This window comes from Anarrhichthys ocellatus, unplaced genomic scaffold, assembly GCF_004355925.1.
Source record: "Anarrhichthys ocellatus isolate YVR2014 unplaced genomic scaffold, GSC_Weel_1.0 scaffold43, whole genome shotgun sequence".
Taxonomy (NCBI): domain Eukaryota; kingdom Metazoa; phylum Chordata; class Actinopteri; order Perciformes; family Anarhichadidae; genus Anarrhichthys; species Anarrhichthys ocellatus.
Genome location: NW_022280073.1, coordinates 92954 through 115092, shown reverse-complemented (window position 1 = coordinate 115092; position 22139 = coordinate 92954). Strand labels below are relative to the sequence as shown.

The window sequence follows — 22139 nt, the reverse complement described above, 5'->3', positions numbered from 1 at the left end:
ATATACGATCAATCCACCGATGCACTTCCTCAATATATACGTGATTGTTGTTGCTGCTCAGCACGTTTGTTGCTCTACTTTTACCTACTTTAGATGAGTAATCCAAAACAAAAGTTTTTTTGTTAAAATAGCATGATTTATATTGTGCGAAACCTGCGGGATGATGTTTGACCTGGGAATGAGAACAGGCTGCTTATTGGCTGGGGGTTACAGCCCCACGTGTTGTCCAAATGCTCTTTGCTGACCAATACTAAATACAAAAATTGCAGATGGAACATGGGCTGCGTGCGTGCGGTGCGTGCGGTGCGTGCGGTGCGTGCGGTGCGTGCGGTGCGTGCGTGCGTTGAATGATTTGGATTTGAATTAGAGCGTGACTTAGTTCTCGGTAAAAAAAGGTAACCTGTTGTGGCGGGATATCATATTCCCCCCCTGTTTATGACGTCTACAAAATGTTGCTGAAGTCACGATAAGTTAGCTGAACTTTACTTTTTCTTCGGTAAAACATTTAGCTGTGAAAACAGGATTGATGTTGACTGTTTTCAACAGAGGAAGTGGCAGCATTAGACAAGCTTTTGTTTCCTGTCCACTTGGTGGTGTATAAAAAACGAAAAACAATAGGCTTTTCAACCAGACTTGCTTAGTGAATTTGTTTGTGTCCACATGTGTATATTTCTTTTACTGGGAGGTTGACCTTTTCAAGGTATAACTCACCGAAGCTATCAACCCTGTTTGGGTAGCCTAGTATTTAAAGGGCAAGGCTTTTTTCCGAAGAACAGCTCCTTAAATCGATTTAATTTAGATCACCAAAATTAAAAACTCTCATGTTCCAGCTAGTGGTAGCTAACGTGTGACTTTTTGTTAGATTTTGGGCTTCAGCTGAATGTAAAGTAACACTTTGACAAACCGCTCTGATCACAGCTGAGATGCTACGTACAGTAAAATTGTGGAAATGCATCGCTTCCAATTTGCTTTAACAAAATGACCACTAACTACTGACAAACACTCTAAAAAAAAAAAAAACATGTTTGTACCATTGTAGCCACAAGAAGTCTGTCACCCTTAAGGTGTCACACCAGCACCTGTCGGTCACCATATTTGCTGCGTCTCCCATTCATGTCAGTTGAAGCCCATGTGACCGACAATAATTCCCCCCCCCACACACACACACACCTTGTATTTTAACTACCCACATTGGAATGATGAGGACGAACCAAAACAATACAGCTGTAGGCAGCGAAACCCAAAAACAATGAGCCGAAAGAGTCTCTACAGAGCTGAGGGGAACTGCAGTGTTGGTGATAATTCTCTGTGAGTTCATCACCTTTGATATTAGGCTACATGTTGGCCTTTGATCCATTGTTCAAATGGAAATATGGACTGCTGCCGTTTGAAGTCGGAGCACAACTGAAATGCCAGTAACCGATCAGCAGCCGCTCACGCCAGCTCTTTCTGAGTTTACACTGTCATAGTCAAAACATATATATTTTACAAACAATATCAACCCTTCACATGGAAGCAAAATCAGATATTTATTAGCATATAAACTGTCAGTCATTAGTTGTTGTGAGTTTCAACTACAGGTTTGTCATTCGATATATCATAAGGTCATATATGGTATTGACATGTCATTGTCTAACTGACATACATTATTTTGGTGTGTTAAAGCATTATATCTGACACAAAGGTTGACGGTAACGATGTTTCTGGAACAGAGTCACTGTTCGTGAGACCTTGATAAGTTCATGGACCTCATCTTGGACCAAATGTTCCAGGAAACTGTCCCGTGTGGATTTGGTTTCGGAGATCTCCGAGCAAAATTGTGCCCAGTTTGACAGGCCAGCGAAGGAGAATCAGAGCTCAGAGGTCCACTTACCGGCTGTCAGAACTCTTCCAGTCTCCTCAGACCAAAACCAGCCACAGTCATGGACCAGGAGTCTGTAGACAGCTGGTGAAAGATCGAGGACCACATTAACACCCAAAGCCCATCAGTGATGACCCCCCCATCTACAACCACCTCCTGACATGTGAACAAAGTCCATTGGCTATATGAAGACTGTGGGATGGGTTGAAGGCTAGTAAGGGAGTCTTTGAGTTTAGATTATTTTGTTACAGCTCCAAAGGGTGAAGAACAGACTTCCATGCTCAAGGACAATGTTGTTGCTGGGGAACTGTGTTCATGATGCTTGGATGATAATAAATGTTACATAAACTCTTACTATAGATTCTGTTTGTGACTTGTTTGTTGTCCATCAGCATAGGAAACGGGTTTAGTTTGTTTTTATGAATCCACCAACGACGTCTATCATGTAATTACTCGGGATGCACTGATCCAAACCGGCGTTCAGCTGGTCGCCCATGACAGGGGACCCGCTGGTCAGTTTCATATGTTTCATGAGCCCGTTACATATACACAGGTGTGCTGCGTGGTAGTTTTACGTTGGCACAATGCAGCAAAGACGGTAATGTTGCAGACACACACACACACTCACACACTGTGTTGTTCACGTCGATCAGCATGAGTGAAGTATGCTCGCAATTTGTCTCCTTGGCACAGTCACACTTATGACGTAGCTAACGTGACGTGTATCTCATAAAATGTAGTTTTTGGTGAGAAACTTGAATAAGTACAGTTGTTTGAAGGACACTTTTTCACAGCAATATTTAAAAAAAAACTGACGGCTCAGATTTTTTAAAATTGGAAAATCGGAATCGGTGCATCTCGAGTAATTACACATTGTGTGATGCTGCATTGGAGGTATGTAGTATCTATTCCCTCTGCTACACTTTTGAATTTGTTGTCATTTTATCTTATTCCGTATTACTCGAGCATGTATGGTATATGTTAAAGATAGACGAATAAACATCGGAAAAGGACAAAGTGCAGCGGACCTTGAGAGGATCAAAGCCCAAGGCATCTCAGAGAATAAAAACCTGTTACACATAATTATGCCTGTTTAAAGCCACGCCCTTCACTGGATCAGGTTTACTACCATGTACGGGTACCATATTGTGTTATATCTACGATTGATGGGTAAAACTGCAGAAATATAACTGGGGATATAACAAAATCTGAATTTTATCAAAATCACAATATAGCCTAGTGCAATATCCAAATCGCAGGAGGTGCAATATGTGGTATTGTGGTGCCGCAGAAATGTCCCATTATACAAATCATATTCTACAAACAACTTTGCTTGGTACAGATACTCGCAAAAAAAACACCATGATCATTTGAATACATTTTAAATGAAAATGACAATGCTGATGTAAAAATGATCATTCCCATTAATTACATAGCAATGGCATTATCAGCTGTAGTATTCAAGGTAATATAAGGGCTGGGGGCCCATTTACAAGTCTTAGTTAAATGTAACCTTAAAACATATCAATGGCTTGCTTACATTCGAGGTTCATAGAGTGAAGAATGTAGTTTTGCCTTAGTTGTTCATCTTTCATAACAAAGCTTTAATGTCTCTCAAAAACGTCCATAATAACAGTAAAAAGCAGATAGTTATAGGCAAGTATTCACATCTTTATTTAAGAAAATTAGCAAAAACACAGTGTCACAATGCTTTTATACTGTACTAAGTAAAAGTCTTGCATTCATAATTGTACTGAAGTAAAAGTATGTAGGTATTATCAGAATGTGAACACTTGTTTTACTTCTTTGTGTTTTTAATGTTTTATTACATCATGTAAAGCACTTTTAACTGCCTTTGTGTATGAAATGTGCTATACAATTAAACTTGCCTTAAAAGCAAAGGCATTGGCCCTTGCTAATGTCTTACAATGTTATATATTTTATTATTGAATTAATTGTTTTAGCTGAGGCATTAACATATTTGCAGCATGATATTATTGTACTATAACAGTATTTTATATACTCTTGGGTAGTTTGATTTACTGTAGAACAGTGCGACATATTTGATATTCTTGGGAAAGGGCTAAGTGGATAGCAGGGCCGTCTTTCAATCAGAGGGACGGTGGTTCAATCCCCGGCTCCGGCTCTGCTAGTTGCATGTCGATGTGTCCTTGAGCAAGACACTTAACCCCAAAATTGCTCCCGTGTAGAAATGTGATAGAACCTGAATTGTAAGTCGCTTTGGATAAAAGCGTCTGCTAAATGACTGTAATGGAAGAACTAATTCTTATGATGTGAAAAGGGTGTCGGTTTCGTGAAGTTCGTGAAATTGCTACAGGTATGCTACAGTAAACGGTACTTGAGTAAATTAACTTAGTTACATTCTACCACTGGGTAGTGGCAGGCGTTTGGAAAAGCCGTTCATCTGGACTAAGGATCGGGCATGTACCAAGTCTGATGTGAGTTTGTCAAACGCCCTTTTTCTCCCAGTATGGAGTGACCAGTTTCCTTCTGCACCGCGGCTGCAAGCAGACAGCTGCACGTCGGCTTTGATCCATTCAGAGTCAGCAGCCACTTATTCTCACTGATCACTGAGGATGTTCAACAGGAGGGTGTGTGTGTGTGTGTGTGTTCGCATCGCGGTGAGAGTAGCTGGGGAGGAAACACTGTGTAACCATATACTGTACACACACACACTGTGTGTATGGTGTGATACTGGGATGTCAGCGAGCTCAGCCCAGACCAAAGGAATGAGAGAGGCAGTTGTCATTTATGCTTCTAGTTTTCTCTGCCATCCAGAAGAAGTGATATTTGAATTTATAAGTAAATGCACTGATTTCACTTTAACAGGCCAATACCAATACAAATGGAATATTCAACACTCAAATGAACATGACAACATGAGAATCCATTGCTGGGCTCGTGAGAGTCGTCGGGTCCTGATAAGAGATCATTAAAACAGAAATCCAGAATGGTTTTCTTATCTGAAACAATCATCAGACACAAACGGTTCATGAACAGGGACTTTGAAGGAATTGAACCACCACATGGCAGTACTGTCACCATTCAATGTGGAACATGATGACTTCTTATAGCTGACTGATGCTAACTAACTGTATTCATTTACCACATACTTAAAGTCCTTTTGTATTAGAATATTTAAACTATATTTTTATATTTTATTTACATTATTAGATTTACTCTTTTAGTGTGGAGGCAGCATAATTCTAAACTTATTTTCTTATTATTGTTTCAGTAAATCATATCATTGTTTGAAGAAAGTAACGGTAAAATAGGTTGCTGGTTTTCTCTACAGGCTAGCTTCGTGTACATTAACGGCATTTGTGCGTGTGGAACAATGGCAGCACCGTTCCCACAGGCTTTCTCGCCGTCTTTTTTATTTTATTCCGCTTTGCCTGTGTCATTCCCGCTTCGTTTTGTTTTTTGTCTCTCTGGCACCGCCAAGTGAGAAGGGTATCTCCGAGTGTGAAGCGCTCCCTCCTCCACTCCTTGCTGAAATCACCCTGCAGTAGCAGCATGGCAATTCTGCTCCTCTATCTTTCCTCTGCATCATGTTTACCTAGCAACAAGCATCACCCGCGGCTGGCCATCCCATTGGTCATTTGAAAACGCACCGGGGACCAATGGCAGGGCTGTTGCCATGGTACAGCGTGTAGTTGCCGGGTGGAATTTTGCTGCAAGGCACGTGAGTCTTGAGTCTGCTTGCCTCCTCGCGCTGCCGTTGTAATCTCCGCTGTCTGGTCGTTAGTACAGCTGAACGTGATTTGGTGGAAGCTTGTCAGTAATTCTGTGAAGGGAAATACTAATCAGTGATATAGTGATATAGGCATTGCAACGCGTTTCAGAAGTAGCAACAGACAGAAGAAAAAGACAGGAAACGGCTGCATCTAATTCCACTGTTGAGAAGCTGCTTTTCCTTTTTTCTGCCAGTGCAATATGCTGTATCACTACCCAACAATGTACTGAAGCAGGATTTGAGGTTATGAGGTTTAACGCTATCAGAACGATGTTTGATATTTTAAATCAAACAAAGTAAATCATCAATAACAGTGCATGAAGAAATAACCTCAGAATGAGGTTAAACTGCTGAAAGAAAAGGTGAAGACAAAAAAATGTTGCAGCACAAAAAGCTTTTTAAACACAGGGTGCTTATTCTTTATATGCATTTATTTATTACTGCAATAGTATATGTAAATATATATAAATAAATAAATAAAAGCATCATTACATCTTTTTGAATGTGCATTCCAGTAATGTATGTTAAATCATTTCTGTTGTGGAGTCTAACAATGAAACAAGATTTTTTTATACAGGGCATTGGGTCAACAAGTATCTTACCTTATAAATACATCTGATAGGTGCCAACATATTAGTTCAATGATTTAGATACTGCATATAAATGTTGCTTTATTCTTTCCACCATGAGGATTGTACTTTCAGTTCTATTTCTTTGTCTGTTTGAAAAAAAAAAGTTATTTTCATAATTTGTGTTGAAGGGCCTGTGCTTGGTAACAGTAATTTTAGTGTACGAACTCCCTTATAATTAACAGAGAAACTACTGAACAATTATGGAGGTCAGCCGTTGTGTGTGTTTGTACTATACAAATGTCCTGTCATCCCCAGCACACACACACACACTCGTTTACCTGTTGCTCGTCTGTCTGTAATTGTGGAGCTGGTATAATTGTGGGCTTTGCATGGCATGATAGGGGTAGAAATGCGGCACACTCCAATGCTTCTCCTCAGTGCAAACAAACATATGCACACAGCAGGCCGCCGAAAAGCTGCCTGACAGTAGAGTTAAGCTCCGTCTTTTTGTCTTCATACATACCTGTCTGCCCGGCCACCTTGTTGGCCGTGTATCATGTCTGCCCAGGCAGAGCACAGGTGAAATGGCCTGTTTGTGGCCTAAAACAATGTGTCAAATCGTCACTGAAAACCTCAAAACACATTTTCCTGCATCTGATCAGGAGTGGCCTTTTATGGGTTTTGTATGTGTCCTTTGAGCTACATATTTTACAGTTTGTACAGTTTACATTGTATTCCCAATGTACAATCCCTGCGATGTGTTGATGCCTATCATTCTCTTTCTGTTCTCTAATTTTCACACATTGTACATATATGTATAATGTAACATTATATTTGGGCCTGAATCAACTTAATAGTCAGAGTTGTCTAAAGAATCTGCACACTGTATGTAGAGTAGCAAAACAGCTTCACAAAATACAGAAAAGGACTATAATGTAGCATTTGAAATATTCTTTGTTTTTCATGCAAGGAAAGACATGACGAGTTAATTTGTTTATTTGTTTTGATGCAAGCAGAGATGTGATTGATTGTCTTTTATGAATACAATGGATGGGAGATGATTTTTGTGTAATGAAAGCTGTCAATCGCACGTCCTGGTTCAAACTTCTCATGTGGTTTTAGAGAAACCCTCCATCCCGTCTCATTGTTTGGTTTAGGGTAGAAACCTCTGTAATTTCATTGAATTTATAGCGCTCGACAACTTTATTATGGATTTTGCTTTTGGGATTTATGTATTATGTCTGCTCCTTCATCGCAGCGTGCAAAGTCCAACTTCTAGAGGTAGACGGACAGACCTTCAGATCCAATGTCCATACTGGCATTTGCACTCAGTGCTGTCCTTTCAACTCAAGTTTAATACCATTTGGACGATATCGGAGACTCCTGGGTGCCAATCGCACAGAAAGAGTCCCTAAAAACAAAGCACCATCCGCTGTCTTCCCAAGTGTGGCAACGTGCTTTACGTTATCCCGGCTCCCAACTAAGACAGATCCAGTCACTCTGAGCTGGGTATTAGGCCTTTTTTAAAGCAGACCACCTGTAGTGATGCATCTGCATGTGATTAACATCGTTAGTGTACATTGCCACCGTGCTGTATTGCTGTATAATCTCACTTCCTGCTTGTTTATGGCTTATCTCTTAATGCAAGGCCTATAATTATAGCATGTTATTAGGCCATGCTATCTTATTTTAGAGGTGACTGGTCAGCTGTTTTTCAGTGCGTGGGAGTGCAGTGATTTGAACCATGGGTTCTGGAGCTTGAGTAGATTACCATGGAAAGCTGCAGGACCTGGAGTCTATAAGGGACATTGCAAAGCCAGAATGCAGTAAAAACTTTGAGGTTTGCCTATTGGAATTCAGCTCAATTTTGCAAGTGATACTTGACAATAAATTAAAAGATTCCTAAATTAGTTATTACAACATCTCTAAACAAATTGTTATTTTACATGATCATTATGGGGCTTTATGTGCAGTATTAGCGTAATATACTGTTATTGAACGTACTGCTGTTTCAGTCTGATGTGCATAAGTAGAGGATTATCAGGGGAGACCTTACCTTTGTACAGTAATTACAGTAAGCAAGCTTCTGTGGACTTTTCACCATCACCTTTTTTTTTATTACATATTACTGAGTGATTAATCTGCACACGTTAAAGATATAAAAAAATCACATTAAAAATAACTCTGGTGACACACATTTCTCGGTGCAGTGTGAGTTGCATTCGAGGGTAAGTTTTCCTTTAAGGAGCCGTCAGCTGGTCTGTGACACGGCTCGTGTGCAGAGCTGTTCCCAGGCAGCATTGTGCCTGATTTAGCCGGAATGGCCGGATAGCAACAGTAACAACTTTTAGCTTTGGCTGGTTTGTGAGGAAGGAGAAGTCGCACATCTCAGCTGTAGAGAGTCACTCAGTGACCATGTGCTCATGGAAGCCTCTCGCCCCGCTCTCTCCCCCGCTCCCCCGGTTATATCTCCACCCACACCCCCTCGGTCTCCCTCCCTCTCTCTCTCTCTCTTTCCATTTCTACCTGACATCTTCAAACTATTTCCGCGTCATTCCTGCCTCGCGCCGTTTGAAGAGAGACTGGGAAACTAAGCCGTCCGCCCCGCCCACAGACCCGTCCGCTACCCAATCACGACCAAGGATGGGACTTTATGTAGCCAATTGGGTTGCAGCTGCCTCCGCGTCGGGTAGCAACAGAGCCCATAGCGGGTGCGTGCTGAGTGAGGGTAGAGGCTGCGTTTACCCGAGCACAGAGAAGTTCAAACATTTTGAAACACTGAATGAACCAAATGAGCCTTTTGTGTGTAACACGGTGGCAATAATATAACCTAGTTATCCACTTAGTATTATTGCAGGTCTGTCATATTTGCACGAGTCACATAAAAGGTTATAAAAACGGTCATCAACGTTGTCTACTGTTTTAGACTCTACTGTAAACTAGCTCTTTCTTCACCAAATATGTTTGCAGTTATAAGGGCAGCCTGTGTATTAAGATATGAATATGTTGTAGAGGGGGAAACGTGCACGTTTTAAAGGCGGTTTGTCAATATAGACCTCTGTCTCCTTGTCCCTTTCTCCTTCCCCCTCCCTCCAGCCCGGGTCTCCTTATAAACATTGCACAACTCGCTTGCTTATGAGCACACCACAAAATATTTCTGTCAGACCCTAAACTGTTTAATTCACGATTAAAGCTGTATTTTGCTGAACCTTTAGAAAGTATATTCAATGTATTTTAGAATGTTCTTCTGTCAAGTTTTGGTTAAACGTAATACCTATCCTTGGCCTGTAGGAAGTGGTTATAAGTATGTAGCAACTCGTTTTAGTCGGAGCTGTATCCATAAAACTGGATAACGGGTTTAACTAAAGGTTGTCTATGTATGCGTGAATATAAAGTTCCAGTATATATATCCTGCTGTTACTATAAATGGCCAGGACGGCAGAGGTCTGCTTGGAACAGACCACTGTGGTTAGAGGGGGGGGGGGGGTTACTGTCCCGCTAACTCACTTGGGTCGTTGATAGCGTACCGTAAATTAACTTGCCGTCCGAGTAATGGATAATGTGAAATACCCCGTGAAATGTCAGTAACGTCGTGTTTCCGTCACGTATGCGTATCTGTCCTGGTATCACCAAGACTACCGAAGGCTGCGCCAGACAGGCCCGCGTCGACCCCCGCCTCGGGCACATGGTACAGTCCCCATCGCAGGGTGGGGGAGCAGTGTGGGAGAGCAGCACAGATTCCGTCTAACGGAGGAGCACGGAAAGGGAAACGGGCGACAAACATGAGTCCAAATCGCCCTTGTGAAGGTTTCCACCTTGAAGGAATAAAACATCTCCCGAAATTGTAAGAAGGACGCGTAAAGGAGGACATTGAATGTGAGAAAGAAGAGAGAGCGGAAGCAGACGGAAGAAGAGGCGCGTCAAGAAGCGATCAAAGGCGTCTGACAGCAAGCTCAGGAACTTCACTGGATCTGCTTTCTTTACTTTGGAGACGTTTCTCAAGTTTTGGTTCGTTGCTGTTCAGACGCTATTTGTGTTTTTTTATTTTATTTCGGGGAGATTACCTCAGAGGCTCGACTTCTTCCTGGATCGAGCTATGCTTTGGTAAACAGAAGATACCGTCGGAGGTTGGGAGTACAATGCAGGCCGCCAGCGGCTGGTTCTGTGTGTTTCTTCAACGCGAGGAGACATTTGGCATCTAACCCCAAATACCGGATCTAAACTTTTGTTCCCCGACGTCTCCCCCAGCTTTGCCCCCAAAAGGGAAAGCGGTTTGCGGTTGAGGTGCAGTGTCCCTGCTCGTGAATGGTACGTCACTTTGTTCCTGCACACAGCCCCGTTGGCCCGTGAGTTGTGGATATCCAGTTAGCGGAACTTTCTCCGGAGCCGCACGTCTCCGTGAAATCAACACGTTGCAGCGGACTGGTTTGTTTACAGGCGTTTGTGCGAACTGCTTGTTGTCACAGAGACATCCCCGCGCAGTGTATGTGGGATTACGTTATTGTCTGGCTTTTCTAAAAAGGGCTCCTTTTCACCCTGGCAGAGGCCAGCCACCTTCTGCTGTAGGCGGGTGAAGAGGAGCTGAGGCTCCGCGGAGCTCTGGCTGTACAGGCCCTGTGACATTGCCAGTGGAGGGCCGCTCGTGCGTGCGTGCGTGTGCGTGTGTGTGTGTGTCACTGGGATTAATCCGAGTGATAGCATCACTCCCTACTGCCCTACTCTGTCCAGTGACGGGTCCACCCCAAGAAAGCGCCAGTAATTGGAGCTATTTTTAGCGTAAGGGATGGGGTAAAAGCAGGCAGCTGGAAACCCAACTCCCCTCCACCTCCTTCTCTTCCACCCCTTCTGTCACACCACCTCGCTCAGCCCACCTGGCAGCATGCTGGGCGAGCCTGGTTAGCACAGACTTGACTTGCAGATAGTTAATGTGTTTTTACAAGTAGTGTGTTAACAACAATTGGATGAACTTATTCCGCTGAGTAACATATGATCTGTTGGAACCATGCTGACCGTGGAGTCTTATTAACCTGGGAATACTAGCTGTACTGTGTTCTACTGGTGAAGGCTGCACTGGACACACACAACCCTATACTGGATTACTACTAAGATGCCTGAAGAACTATTAGCTGTGTACTTTTTGTTCAACCTGCCCTGGACTAAGTGAACCTGTCACAAGCAAGTAGAGTCCATTCTCAAACTCCTACTCAGAGTAACTACTCATTACCATACTGTAATAGAAGAAAGGCCTACTTTTTGACTCATTTCAAATATCAGTCACCATCGCTCTGGAGCGGTACAAACCTCCAGCACACAGAAAGAATGCATGAAACTGCCGAAACCAACGAAACAAAAAAGCTAACCTGACTAACCAAATATTCTATCTCCCCAGACTCCCCATACCCACAGAGAAACAGAATATATATGTAGAATGAGAGATCTATATCTATAGTGTAACTCCACAGAAGACAGAGATTACATCCTTTATATTTTTACTTCAGAGAGACAAGCTGCCTGTACACCAGTTGGTTGCCTTAGAAACCACAGTCACACAAAAAAAAGGAAAAGAAAGAAGCCAGAGAAGAAGGTGCCTTTTGATTGGTCGGTTGGTTTCCCACCATTTCAAGATTCATTGATTCAGTTGGATGTAAACTGTTGAAGCGAACTCTGGGATTGAAAAAAACGCGTCTCATGACAGACTAAAACTCCCTTCACAAGCCCCGCCCACCGTTCAAAGCGTTTTGATTGACAGTGTTTCCCTGCTGGATTGATCCCTTGCCGAGCATTTCCATGGTGATCACGTCATCCACCGTGGAGGACAAGCCCGTGCCCTCTCTCAGGATGGTCCAAACTGAACCCTGGATCTCCTCTGCCCTGCTGCGCAAGAACAAGAGTCAGTACACACACACACACACACACACAATCCCACAGATAAAATCTCTCTCCCTTGTACAGCCACAAGTGTGTGTGAGTCTACTGTCATGGTAATCTCTTTGTTGATACTTGTGTGTGTAGTTGTATGATGATAATGTAGTTTCTGTCAGTAATTTAAAGAGGTTCAATGTGTTTTAGTTGACGTTCCATGACGACGGTGGTGTGTGTGTGTGTGTCGGTGTGACATGTTGCCGTGGCGCTGCGCGTGTCCGCATGTGTCGCCGTTGAGTCGTAATGCTGAAGTTTGCGATGCATGTGTTTGACAGTTTGGCTGTCCGTCAACATTGTTTCAGCCCGAACTTGAACGATCAGAACCTGGCTGCTCTGGGTCTGAATAGGCTCTTCGTCCATGCCCGCAGTTGGAAGCACCACCCTCGTCAGACAGTTTGGCAGGTGTGGTCAGCCAGCCGGGGACACTGAGCTGAGGGACGGGATGCGAGGACGCTGTCTGCGCTGAGCATCAGTTTTTGACCATGACTAGATGGCGTTACCGCTGTTTGAATACTCCTGCTTTCATTTGCAATATTAGTTAATTTATGCCAGTGGTTTCCAACTGGTGGGTCATGGATCAACTTTGTCAAAAAAACAAAACAAAAAACAACAACTCTTCATCGAAGTGTAGTGAATTTCCAGAACTATTTAGTTAGTGGTCACACAAAATGCAACAATTAGTCTGTCAATGCTGGCTCCATGATGCTTGTAGCAGAGAGGGAAGAAGCTAGCTCGCTCCACAGCCTTACCAAACACAAGTTTACACGGAATATATTCAACTAGATGTTACTGGCATGGTATGAAAAGAGATACTGGCTTAACTTGTAAGTTTCCTTCCTTCAACATTTTCAGTTAAGCAGCTGTTTATCAACTTCCATGATATCAGGACTATTACATGTTATGATTAAAAACCTTGTAGAGTCCTGAATAAGCCTGAATTACTCCGAACTAGATTCAAAGCTATTTCATTGAGTTTTCAGCCTCACTTGCACTTTAATTTTTTTAAATTTTGTATTCAGTAAAATTCAGTGAATTTGTGAACTAAAAGTAAGATAAACATGAGAAATAGTTAGCTAAAAGTAATTGGTCAACAGTTAAAATAGTAAGCTAAATGTTAGCTAAACATAATGGGTAAATAGTTGAAACATAGCAGCAAAAGGTCAGCAAAAAGTACTGCACAAACAGCTGAGATAGTTAGCTAACTGTTATCTAAATGTAATGGACAAACAGTAGATATTGGTAGCTAAAAATTTGCTAAAAGTGATGGGTAAACAGATGAAATAGTTAGCTAACTGACCCAACAGATTGTTGCCATTGCAACAAAGATCTCACCTCATGCTTAGCCAAGGAGAGAGGTGGCTAACTTTCTTTCCTCAAATTAAGTCAGTCTTAATATTTACCCGACAGGATAATTAGACTAGTCTAACCTGACAATCTAAGACCATTCTAAGGCCAAGGCTAGTCTTAAGTTCATGAAACTGATGCCAAACAAGTGTCACCCCTAGGACTAGGTAATGTTTTGCATTTTGACATACCGTTGTCATATTTCTTGGGGATTTAAGTTGTTGTTGGAGTTATTGCGGCATTATTTATTTACATATAGAATAAGTGAAAAGACTTCAGTTGCTGACCTGATTGTCTGACTAGGGTTTGTTCTTTCACACTTTCATCAGTGACGAGTACAAATATGCATGTTTCTATTAATATGGTGACAGATGTTCATGTGACATGTGTTCTTGTGACTTTAGTTGTTTGTGTTTGTGAGAGAGAGTATGAGGACATGGCTCACTTGATGCATTGTTCCATTCTATTACACTGTACTGTGCCAAACACTAGTCTTTATTGTTGTGTAAAGGCATGATAGGCATAAACTATCATTGCTACTTGTTGAGAATGTAGCATTATCAGGGTCTATGGTTCTATGGTCCTTGGTACATCTGAAACAGCAGGCTGCGTGAATTTTTAAATTTGTTTTATGGCACAGTCTGTGTAAATTATGAAATCAAGGCTGAACGTTTTTTAAACTCTCGCACATGATTTGTGCGTACATTTATACATATTTGGATGCAGGACTCCACAGAGATTTACACGTCTGTTACACAATGTAATAATGTACCATAGGGGTTAATCGTTTGTTGTACTGCATTGTTCTTGACTTAATGTTGACGACTGTACCGGTACAACTGACTCCCTGTAGTGAATATGGGACCCCTCTGCAATTCCAATGTCATTCCCGTTTCAACCTCACAGCGCTATGCTTTGAAGGACTGATGGAAAGTTTGCATGAAGCACTTAAAAAGTGTCGATTTAGCTAATATTACCTGTTAAGTTTCATCTAAAATTAATTTTTTTTGGCAGCTTTAATTAATGTAAAGCTTCCATTACAGTTAGAAAACAAAACTATCAAGCAACATAAGCAGCTGTGCCTATTCCCTTGTTTTAGACTCATTGGACGTGATGGTGCGTCCGCCCTCAGGTCATTACTTCACGTAATGTCGGTACTTGTCACTTGATATTTCTAACTTTCTATACGACTAGAGAACCTCCCAATACAGATCCCAATAAGTCACCCTTACTTAACCATCACTGGTCTTAGTCTTGGTTTCTATGTTAGCAGTTATCAGCAGTTTATTTATTTTTTCTCTATCATGAGTCAGCATTTTTGCACTTCGGTTCTTCGTCTCGAAGTCAATGTTTTATTTTTTTACTTCATGTGTTTTTGGTTAGATGCCTGAGATAAGTTCCCTGCTAAACACAACTTAAAGACATTTTCATGTTTTGTTTTACGATATCAAATATGTCAGTAAATACCCCTCTTGTGAAATTTTAAGCTTTTACTCGGCTTCCCGGCCTATAATAAGCCTAGAGGTGTGACCACATCACATGCTATCAGTTAAACAGTTAAGAGAAATTTTGAAAATGAAAAAAAACGGAATAACTTAAAGGAGCTGCTTGTCACTTAAAGCAGAATAGCAGGTCCACCTTAAAGGCCAGCCCACCTTAAGTGAGCCTGGGCCGGAGTTGTCGCTAACTTCGGGGCTAAACCTCCTCACTTTAATCGGCAGGTGGCAACGACACAGGAACTTGACTTTGGTCTTGAGAGTATTGGCATTTATTCATCGACAAATATCGGGGCTGCCGACTCGTAACAATTTCCTGTTATGTTCGTGCACTGCAGCTGGCAATAAAGTGTTATCAGGTTATTGTTGCAGCCGGGCAGCTTATTAGCATTTCAAACACAGTATCCCTGCATGCAGGGCACTAATGTTGTCGGTTAACGGTACAAGTACACAAAAGAAACAACTTTGTTTGGGTAACGAGATTAAATGTAATCTGATACTTCCACGGCTAGCCTGATCACATCCTGTGTGGATACTGATAGAAGGCTGATGCTGATGCTGCTCTGCTAATGTGCTGCTCACGCTACTCCTCCCATGAAACACAATGTTAGCCTCACTCCATCCAGCCAGCTATCCATTTCCCCCATTTATCCAACCATGTGTATGTTTGTCAGGCCAGTTTGTGCCATGGCATAAACATGGACTGTGGTGCTGGCCAACACTTGGCCTATACACTGTGTGGAGTAGCCTCAGCTACACTCTGTGTGCTGAACAGTTCAGACTCTGCAGGTTGTATTATTCTGATTGGCTCCGATAAACTGCTATTCTTTAATTTACACACACAGATGATCAGATATCGCTGTGTCCAGCTGCTCTTTTTTTGTTTTGCATATTCACTCAGTTTCCAGTTTATCAGGTACACAAACCAATTGTATCAATATGGGTGGTGTTCAACAGCACTGCACGCAACAGCCTCCAAAATGTCCATATGGTAGAAACCAAATATGGCAAAACCATCCAATAGTTGTTGAGATATTTTAAGTGCTCGACCAACAGAACGACACTGATATCACTACAGCCACAACGTTAGCTTGGCTAAGAAATGTTGAATGGCTGCTGGTTAAATCTTACATTCATTTTGGTCTTGGAAGAGGAGTTGGTCTTCATCTTGACTGTACATAAAAATGTATTTAAGAGCACGGGCTTGCTGTAACCTGTATACTTCACAGTTTTCAGTAATAGCAAAGTATATGCAGAGTATTTTCTGTGTATAAACATATAACTACTGTCTAATACAATCCAAACGTTCTCCCTTAGATATTTGACTTTGTGAACACAGATTGATTACAGTTTTCTCAATCATCGGAGTGTGTACTTTAAGCTAGTGTACCGTATGTTAGCTGTTGGCTAACGGTATGTATATGACCGCTGAGGCCGACTCGCTCAAATCTTCCAGTGGACTTTTGTTCCGAGAGCTTCTTTCTTTGACCGTCTCCTTGTCCCTCTTGGATCTTGCACAGTCGGCTTCGGCACAAGTGGAAACATTTGGGTGAAGCTCAGATGCATCTTGATCTTGACTGACTTGACTTTGTGTGCATACATCTTTAGATCGAAGCTCCACGTCACTGTTTACGATCCAACATTTTTCAATAAGGCGATTATGGCAATTCCCTGATTTTATCTGCCGTCCATGCTGAAGTAGCACTACGAACTCTGGCCACTGACGGCTCCATATCAGTATGTGTTTAATCACTGACCTTTAGTAAATGTATGTGGAGGTTTCCTACGTTTAGTGTCCTTGTTTTAATGTTATTCAGTATAATGTTTACATGAGAAACCTGGTCGTTCATGTCCCTGTATACAAAATTCTAACAGACATTCTTATGCAATTGTCTTTTTGGAGTGCTCCAGGTAACATGTCCAGGTTTCTGATGATCACCGGGATACTCCAAAAACCTGATCCCAGAAACCTGATCCCAGCCAGGATACCTGTGCACATATAAACACTCACTAGAGATGGAAAGTCTTTCTCCATTCAACGCATTGTGTAGGTTACTTTTGATATCGCTAGTCTGAGATATAGGGGAGAATTTAAGCATCAATAACAATTTTGTGATACAAATCATTTGATAAGTGCGGTGCATCAAAGACTGTAGTCCTTCTTTAACCTCTCACTGGGTGTGTGACATGATACTATTGTGTACTTATTCTTTTAGTTGTGATTGTGTCGACACCAATCGCATCGTGTTAAGATCAGATGGGCTGATGTCTTCAGATGATATGCTCCTGTGGAAATAGTAGTTACTGTATGTAACTATGCATAAGCGATGGCTGGAATCAAATCAACAGCTTCTTTGAAATATTGCATTTGTTTTGCGTTGCTGTATTAGCTAGTTATCGTGTTAAAAACTGAGTGCAACTGGACCAGCTGTGTTAGTGGGCAGGGCTTGAGGCGTACGGTGGCTTTAGCTCCATATTTTTGTAATATGTCTTTCAGGGATCTGTAAAATAATTGTTCATTAGGGTTTTTAAACCAGGGATGTTGTTTTTGTATCATACTTTTCGTTGAGTTGTGATCATGATTTTAGCAAATGCTTCAATTCCTGCAGGAAGAGCAACCTCTGAGTTAAACTGTATCTCGCTGTAATACTCTCAGTTAGCACCGTTTTGTTTGCTTGGACTCTGTCTTCACCCGGTCTGGGAAATACTCAGACTTGGACTTGTCTCTGACTCGAGTGCTGTTGACTACAGTCTTGCTTAAATAGATTTGTCTGTGCACACTAGTGGCTCAGAGACCCCTCTCCAAGGCAGCGTTGCACAACCGTTGGTTATCTCCGATGGACTCTGGTACGCGCACAGTTGGCCCAGCACTGTTCCTCATCATCCAGCAACTTGTTGTCGAGCAGGAAGCATCGATCTCTGCCTGTACTGTGCGTTGTTGCCGTGCTGCCTGGAGTGACTCCTCGCCGGTGCCCTAAATATTGTTACATCATTGTGCATCAACACAATGCTGATGGAGAGATGAGACAGTCTGCAGAAAACAAGGAAATGTGTCATCCGATTGAAGTCGGGAAGGATTGGAAGACGGGAGTGAGGGATGACGGACGGGTAAATGGAGGGGAGAAATCAGATTCAGAGGTAGAGAAGGTTTGAGCGAGCAGGAAGGATGATGAAGGAAAGGGGGAGGAGAGAGCGGCTGGTAGGGTGGGTTGGGTTGCTAGGGGAGAGTATGTCAGACTGCTGCCGCTGAGAGCCAGGCCTGCTATTGGAAGCTACTTGCTTAGCAGGAGAGAGGCGGAAGAGGAGAGAGAGAAGTAGCTAATGAGTATTGTAGGTTGGTTGCTGAGACAGCACTGGGTTTATTTATAGAGCGCTGGCCAGCCAGCCCTTAGATACCAACAGCGAATCAGCTGACAGAGAAAGAGGGGGCCCCGGCCAATGGCAGCGCAAGAAGGGGGATGCCAGATTGAGGAAGTGCTGTGAGTGCCTCTCAGTCTCTTAAAGAGACGGTGCGGATTTCTCAGTACTAGGCAGATATTCTCTCCCTCTCTCCAGCAGTGTCATATCTGTAAGCAGGCCAGGACCCAGAGCACCACAACAGTCCCAGTGACGGTGATTGGATTACTTTCTCTACCTTATCGCACAGCCCAACACAAGTGCAGCACACACGCAGTTCAACAACAGAGGTTCAAAGCTGCTGAGTGGGTTTTTTTTTAACTTCACAAATAGAACCTCATTTAGCCACAGAGCTCTATTTAGAAAAAAAAAAACCTCTCAGGGAGCCATTCGGAAGATGTTGAGCGCTGAATAGGAGAACTGTCTACACCGTGTATGGTAGATAATAATGGCGAGGAACCTATAATTACAAAAGTTAGGCTATTCTTACATGTTCACAGAAAATATCTGCCCTGAATTATGTTATAGTGATATAAGAATAGACCTGATTCTGCAGGCCTGAAATATCTTAAACTTTGACTGGTATTGAGAGCAGTAGCACTGTTTTTACAGCACAGGAGCTCAGCATTACAAACAGGGTTTGCCCTGTTTATGTAAATCTATGGACATCTAATTCCGATTGACCCATTCTAGCCTGCTTTACCCACTCTGACCTGCAGTAGTGTCAACCTGTTTGGTAGCAGGGCCGATCCATGCATCTCCTTCATCAGTTGTGTCTTGGATTAAACTGATTGGATTAACACCTGTAGTCATAAGGCTTGCACAATTATTCGAATATCTATTGCGATCACGATTTTGGCTTCCCAAAGGGACAGGGTCGACTGCGATATCAATGTTTAAAATGCGCGCTCTGCGCTTCCTAAAGACGAGTAATATACTGCTAATTGTAAGGGAAACATCAAAATGCACTAAATTCAGGTGAAGAAGAACTGTATTTTAAAGCGGTGAAAGCGGTGCTCTGTTCATTCAAATGTAAAAGTGGCAGAAAAATATTTTGTCAAAAAATCAATCAATAATTGTGATAAAATATAATGGATCAATATAATTGTGAGTATCATTTTGGCCATAATTGTGCAGTCCTATTGGTCGTGCAAGTGAATATAGAAAAAGTAGCATTTCTAAAAGTCTGGTTGCTCGTAACCTACTTTCATTTAATTTAAATAATCCTCCCCCGATTGCAAACTGTATTTCCTGCAGTTCTGCTGCTTCACAATAAAAGTTTTACTTGTATATAGACCTTATACAGGGACATCTGCTATTTATTTTACACAGGTAGGTCCAACTGTTTAATCACAACATGAATTGTTGTCGCTGAGATTGCCTTTACACAAACCCACCTCATTCTTGGTGGGTAAAAAAGTCAAATGTTAATTTCTCATGTCCCACTTTATGCCATAGTTTTATTTTAATACTGCTGCCTCCTCTGTTATGGAAAGCTCACTCTTGCCTGAAACTGGAGCATTGCATTCATTTAGGTGAGAGTCGTACAGATGCAGAGACTGATTCATTTGCATCTGCACATTTTGAGGTTCTCTTACATAAAAATTTGTGTACAAGAGGGGGATTTTGGGCGTTTTTGAAGACTTTCTCCACAGAGGCTATCAGTGAGTCCATAGATGGAGGCCATGCGATGGCGACACGTACTCCATAGTACATGTGAGAGGCAGCCAATGTAACCAGTCTCTATGTGACCAAACAGTGAGTTAGAGCTCCTGTTGATGTTTTCAAAATCTTTCACTTATCGGGCACAAATCAAATCAAGCCGTCACTAATTAGGCCGTAAAGCCTGGCTTCGTTCTTACCCACACATGTTATTTTTTATGGTAGCTAGCTCACTTGCTATGTGAGCTAGCAGTAGGTGCTTAGCCTAGCGGGCGAGACTTACGTTTAATGATGATTTGACCAGAATAATATTTAAAAAGGGTGGGGTTTACCAAGATGAGCGTCACTGATACATCCACGGTCCACCAGAATTAGTTTACATCGAAAAGTCAAAGAGCAACTGTTATTACAAACTCTCGCTCTGATTGGCTATCTATTTGGTGGGTGTGTCCATTCCCCCCCACTCCCCACAGAAAGAAGCAGAAATGCTGTGTGTGCGTGTTTGCTTTACAGGATGAGACTGACAGATGCAAAACTCGGCAGCCCTCATGTTGTCGTGCCGACCACCAGCTGTAGTTCTTGGAGTGTGTCTGGCTGTTAGCTCGGCCCCGTGTGTGCCCAGTGTCACCCCAGTGTTGGCCCATGGAGCCCGCTGAACTGGCATGAGAGGAAGTCGGTAGAGGGAGCTCTTTGATTGGCTGATGTGAATCACATTCACCCATTTAGTGCAGATTTATGACCTCGGCATTTTTTTTCTCTTTTGTAATTTTATTATCAACTGATGAAGTCTTACGGTCCAGGGATGTGACAAAACCGCTTAATGAGAGTCACAATGACATGAAAATGTTTGTCTAGGTTGCAGATCGTTCCTTCATTTTGGTAGCCAGCTGACCGTTGGTGGTTGTCTTTGTGTTGTATCAACTTTTAACTCGGACACGATGCTCATCTTTATTCATCTGACAGCTAGTAGGGCTGCATGATTAATGGAAATCCCATCACAATCTTGATTCCGGCCTCTATGCCATCTCATTTTTACTGAATGATTCAAAGACAAAGATGGCGGTCAGAAGCTCCCACGTCACTTTGCAAGCAAAAGTAACGGCGCAACCAACTGAAAAACGTAAGAAAACAGCCAGAAAATTCCCAAGGCGTTGTGAAAACAAAAGAAGTCAGAGATTAGGCAGCAGACTTATTCGTGTACAAAAAGTTGGATTGGAATCTATTTCAGCCGCCTTAGCGTGACATAGCAGCCACTTGAAGGTCGTCACAGACACATCCGTATTGTGTCAGTACAGATATCTTCAAGGTATGTTTGAGGTCAGAGTAAAACATCCTGCTTCGTACATTTTTGACTTATAGCTCTTTAGTGACCAGATTTAAGGGATCCTTCTCAAACTTAAAGGTGTTGCCAGGGTGACTAGACATCATCTTTTGTTTGCCATCTTAAGTCTCCTCACAGTTGGAGTAATTAACTATGCAGTTATATGACTTTATTACAGTAACCAAACCAAACACTGCAGTCAAACAATAACATTAGCCCTTGTCTCTAAAACACAGCCCTGTGAGCACCAACACACATTCTGCTTCTGACTGTAACAAATATAACTAATGCAACAAATATTACAAATTTGTTTATTTTGGGGTGCACGTGTTGCTGTCTGCTGATCTTATTTATATGTTAAAAAGTAGGACAAGAAATGGTTGTCAATTTCTAAAAATAGTTTTTAATGGCAACCTGGCAACCATGACCGACGAGTCCTGTTATGTTACTTCTTGAAATAAAAATATTTTCTATAATTACATATTGATGTTGCGGAAAAGCCTCAAAAATCCAGTGGCAATCATTTTAGATTTTGCGACAGTTTCAAATGGTCAAATCGGAGAGTCCTCTGCATGTGTTTAAAATGTTCAGAGTGTTTTTGGAACTTGGTACGGAAAGACTGTCCTGCTTCTCCAGCTGGACGTGGTGAGTAGATAGTAATGTATGTATGGCCAATATGGAAACTAATGATCAGCGACTGTGTGGTTTCTGATCAGTTGGGATCACTTGTAGCATCGATGGACCATCGATGGAGGCAGAGAGACGGATTAGAATGTTGGGGTTTCCCTCTCTAATCATCTCTCTCTCT

General features: G+C 42.1%; 1 protein-coding gene across 3 annotated transcripts in view; it reads left to right on the top strand.

The window, feature by feature from the left end:
• dyrk1b (dual-specificity tyrosine-(Y)-phosphorylation regulated kinase 1B) overlaps positions 1-22139 on the top strand; it is a 50110-nt gene that overhangs the window by 17234 nt on the left and 10737 nt on the right. Inside the window, exon 1 of one of the 3 annotated variants that reach the window (XM_031868573.1) lies at positions 4062-10498. The exons of 1 other annotated variant lie outside the window; for it this stretch is intronic. Coding sequence is in view for 1 of the 2 variants with exons in the window: in XM_031868570.1 (XP_031724430.1) it covers positions 11978-12080 (103 nt within the window). In the remaining variant the exon portion in view is untranslated. Of the gene's footprint in view, positions 1-4061; positions 12081-22139 lie in introns of those variants that run through there. One more of the 3 variants, XM_031868570.1, reaches the window with a different exon arrangement.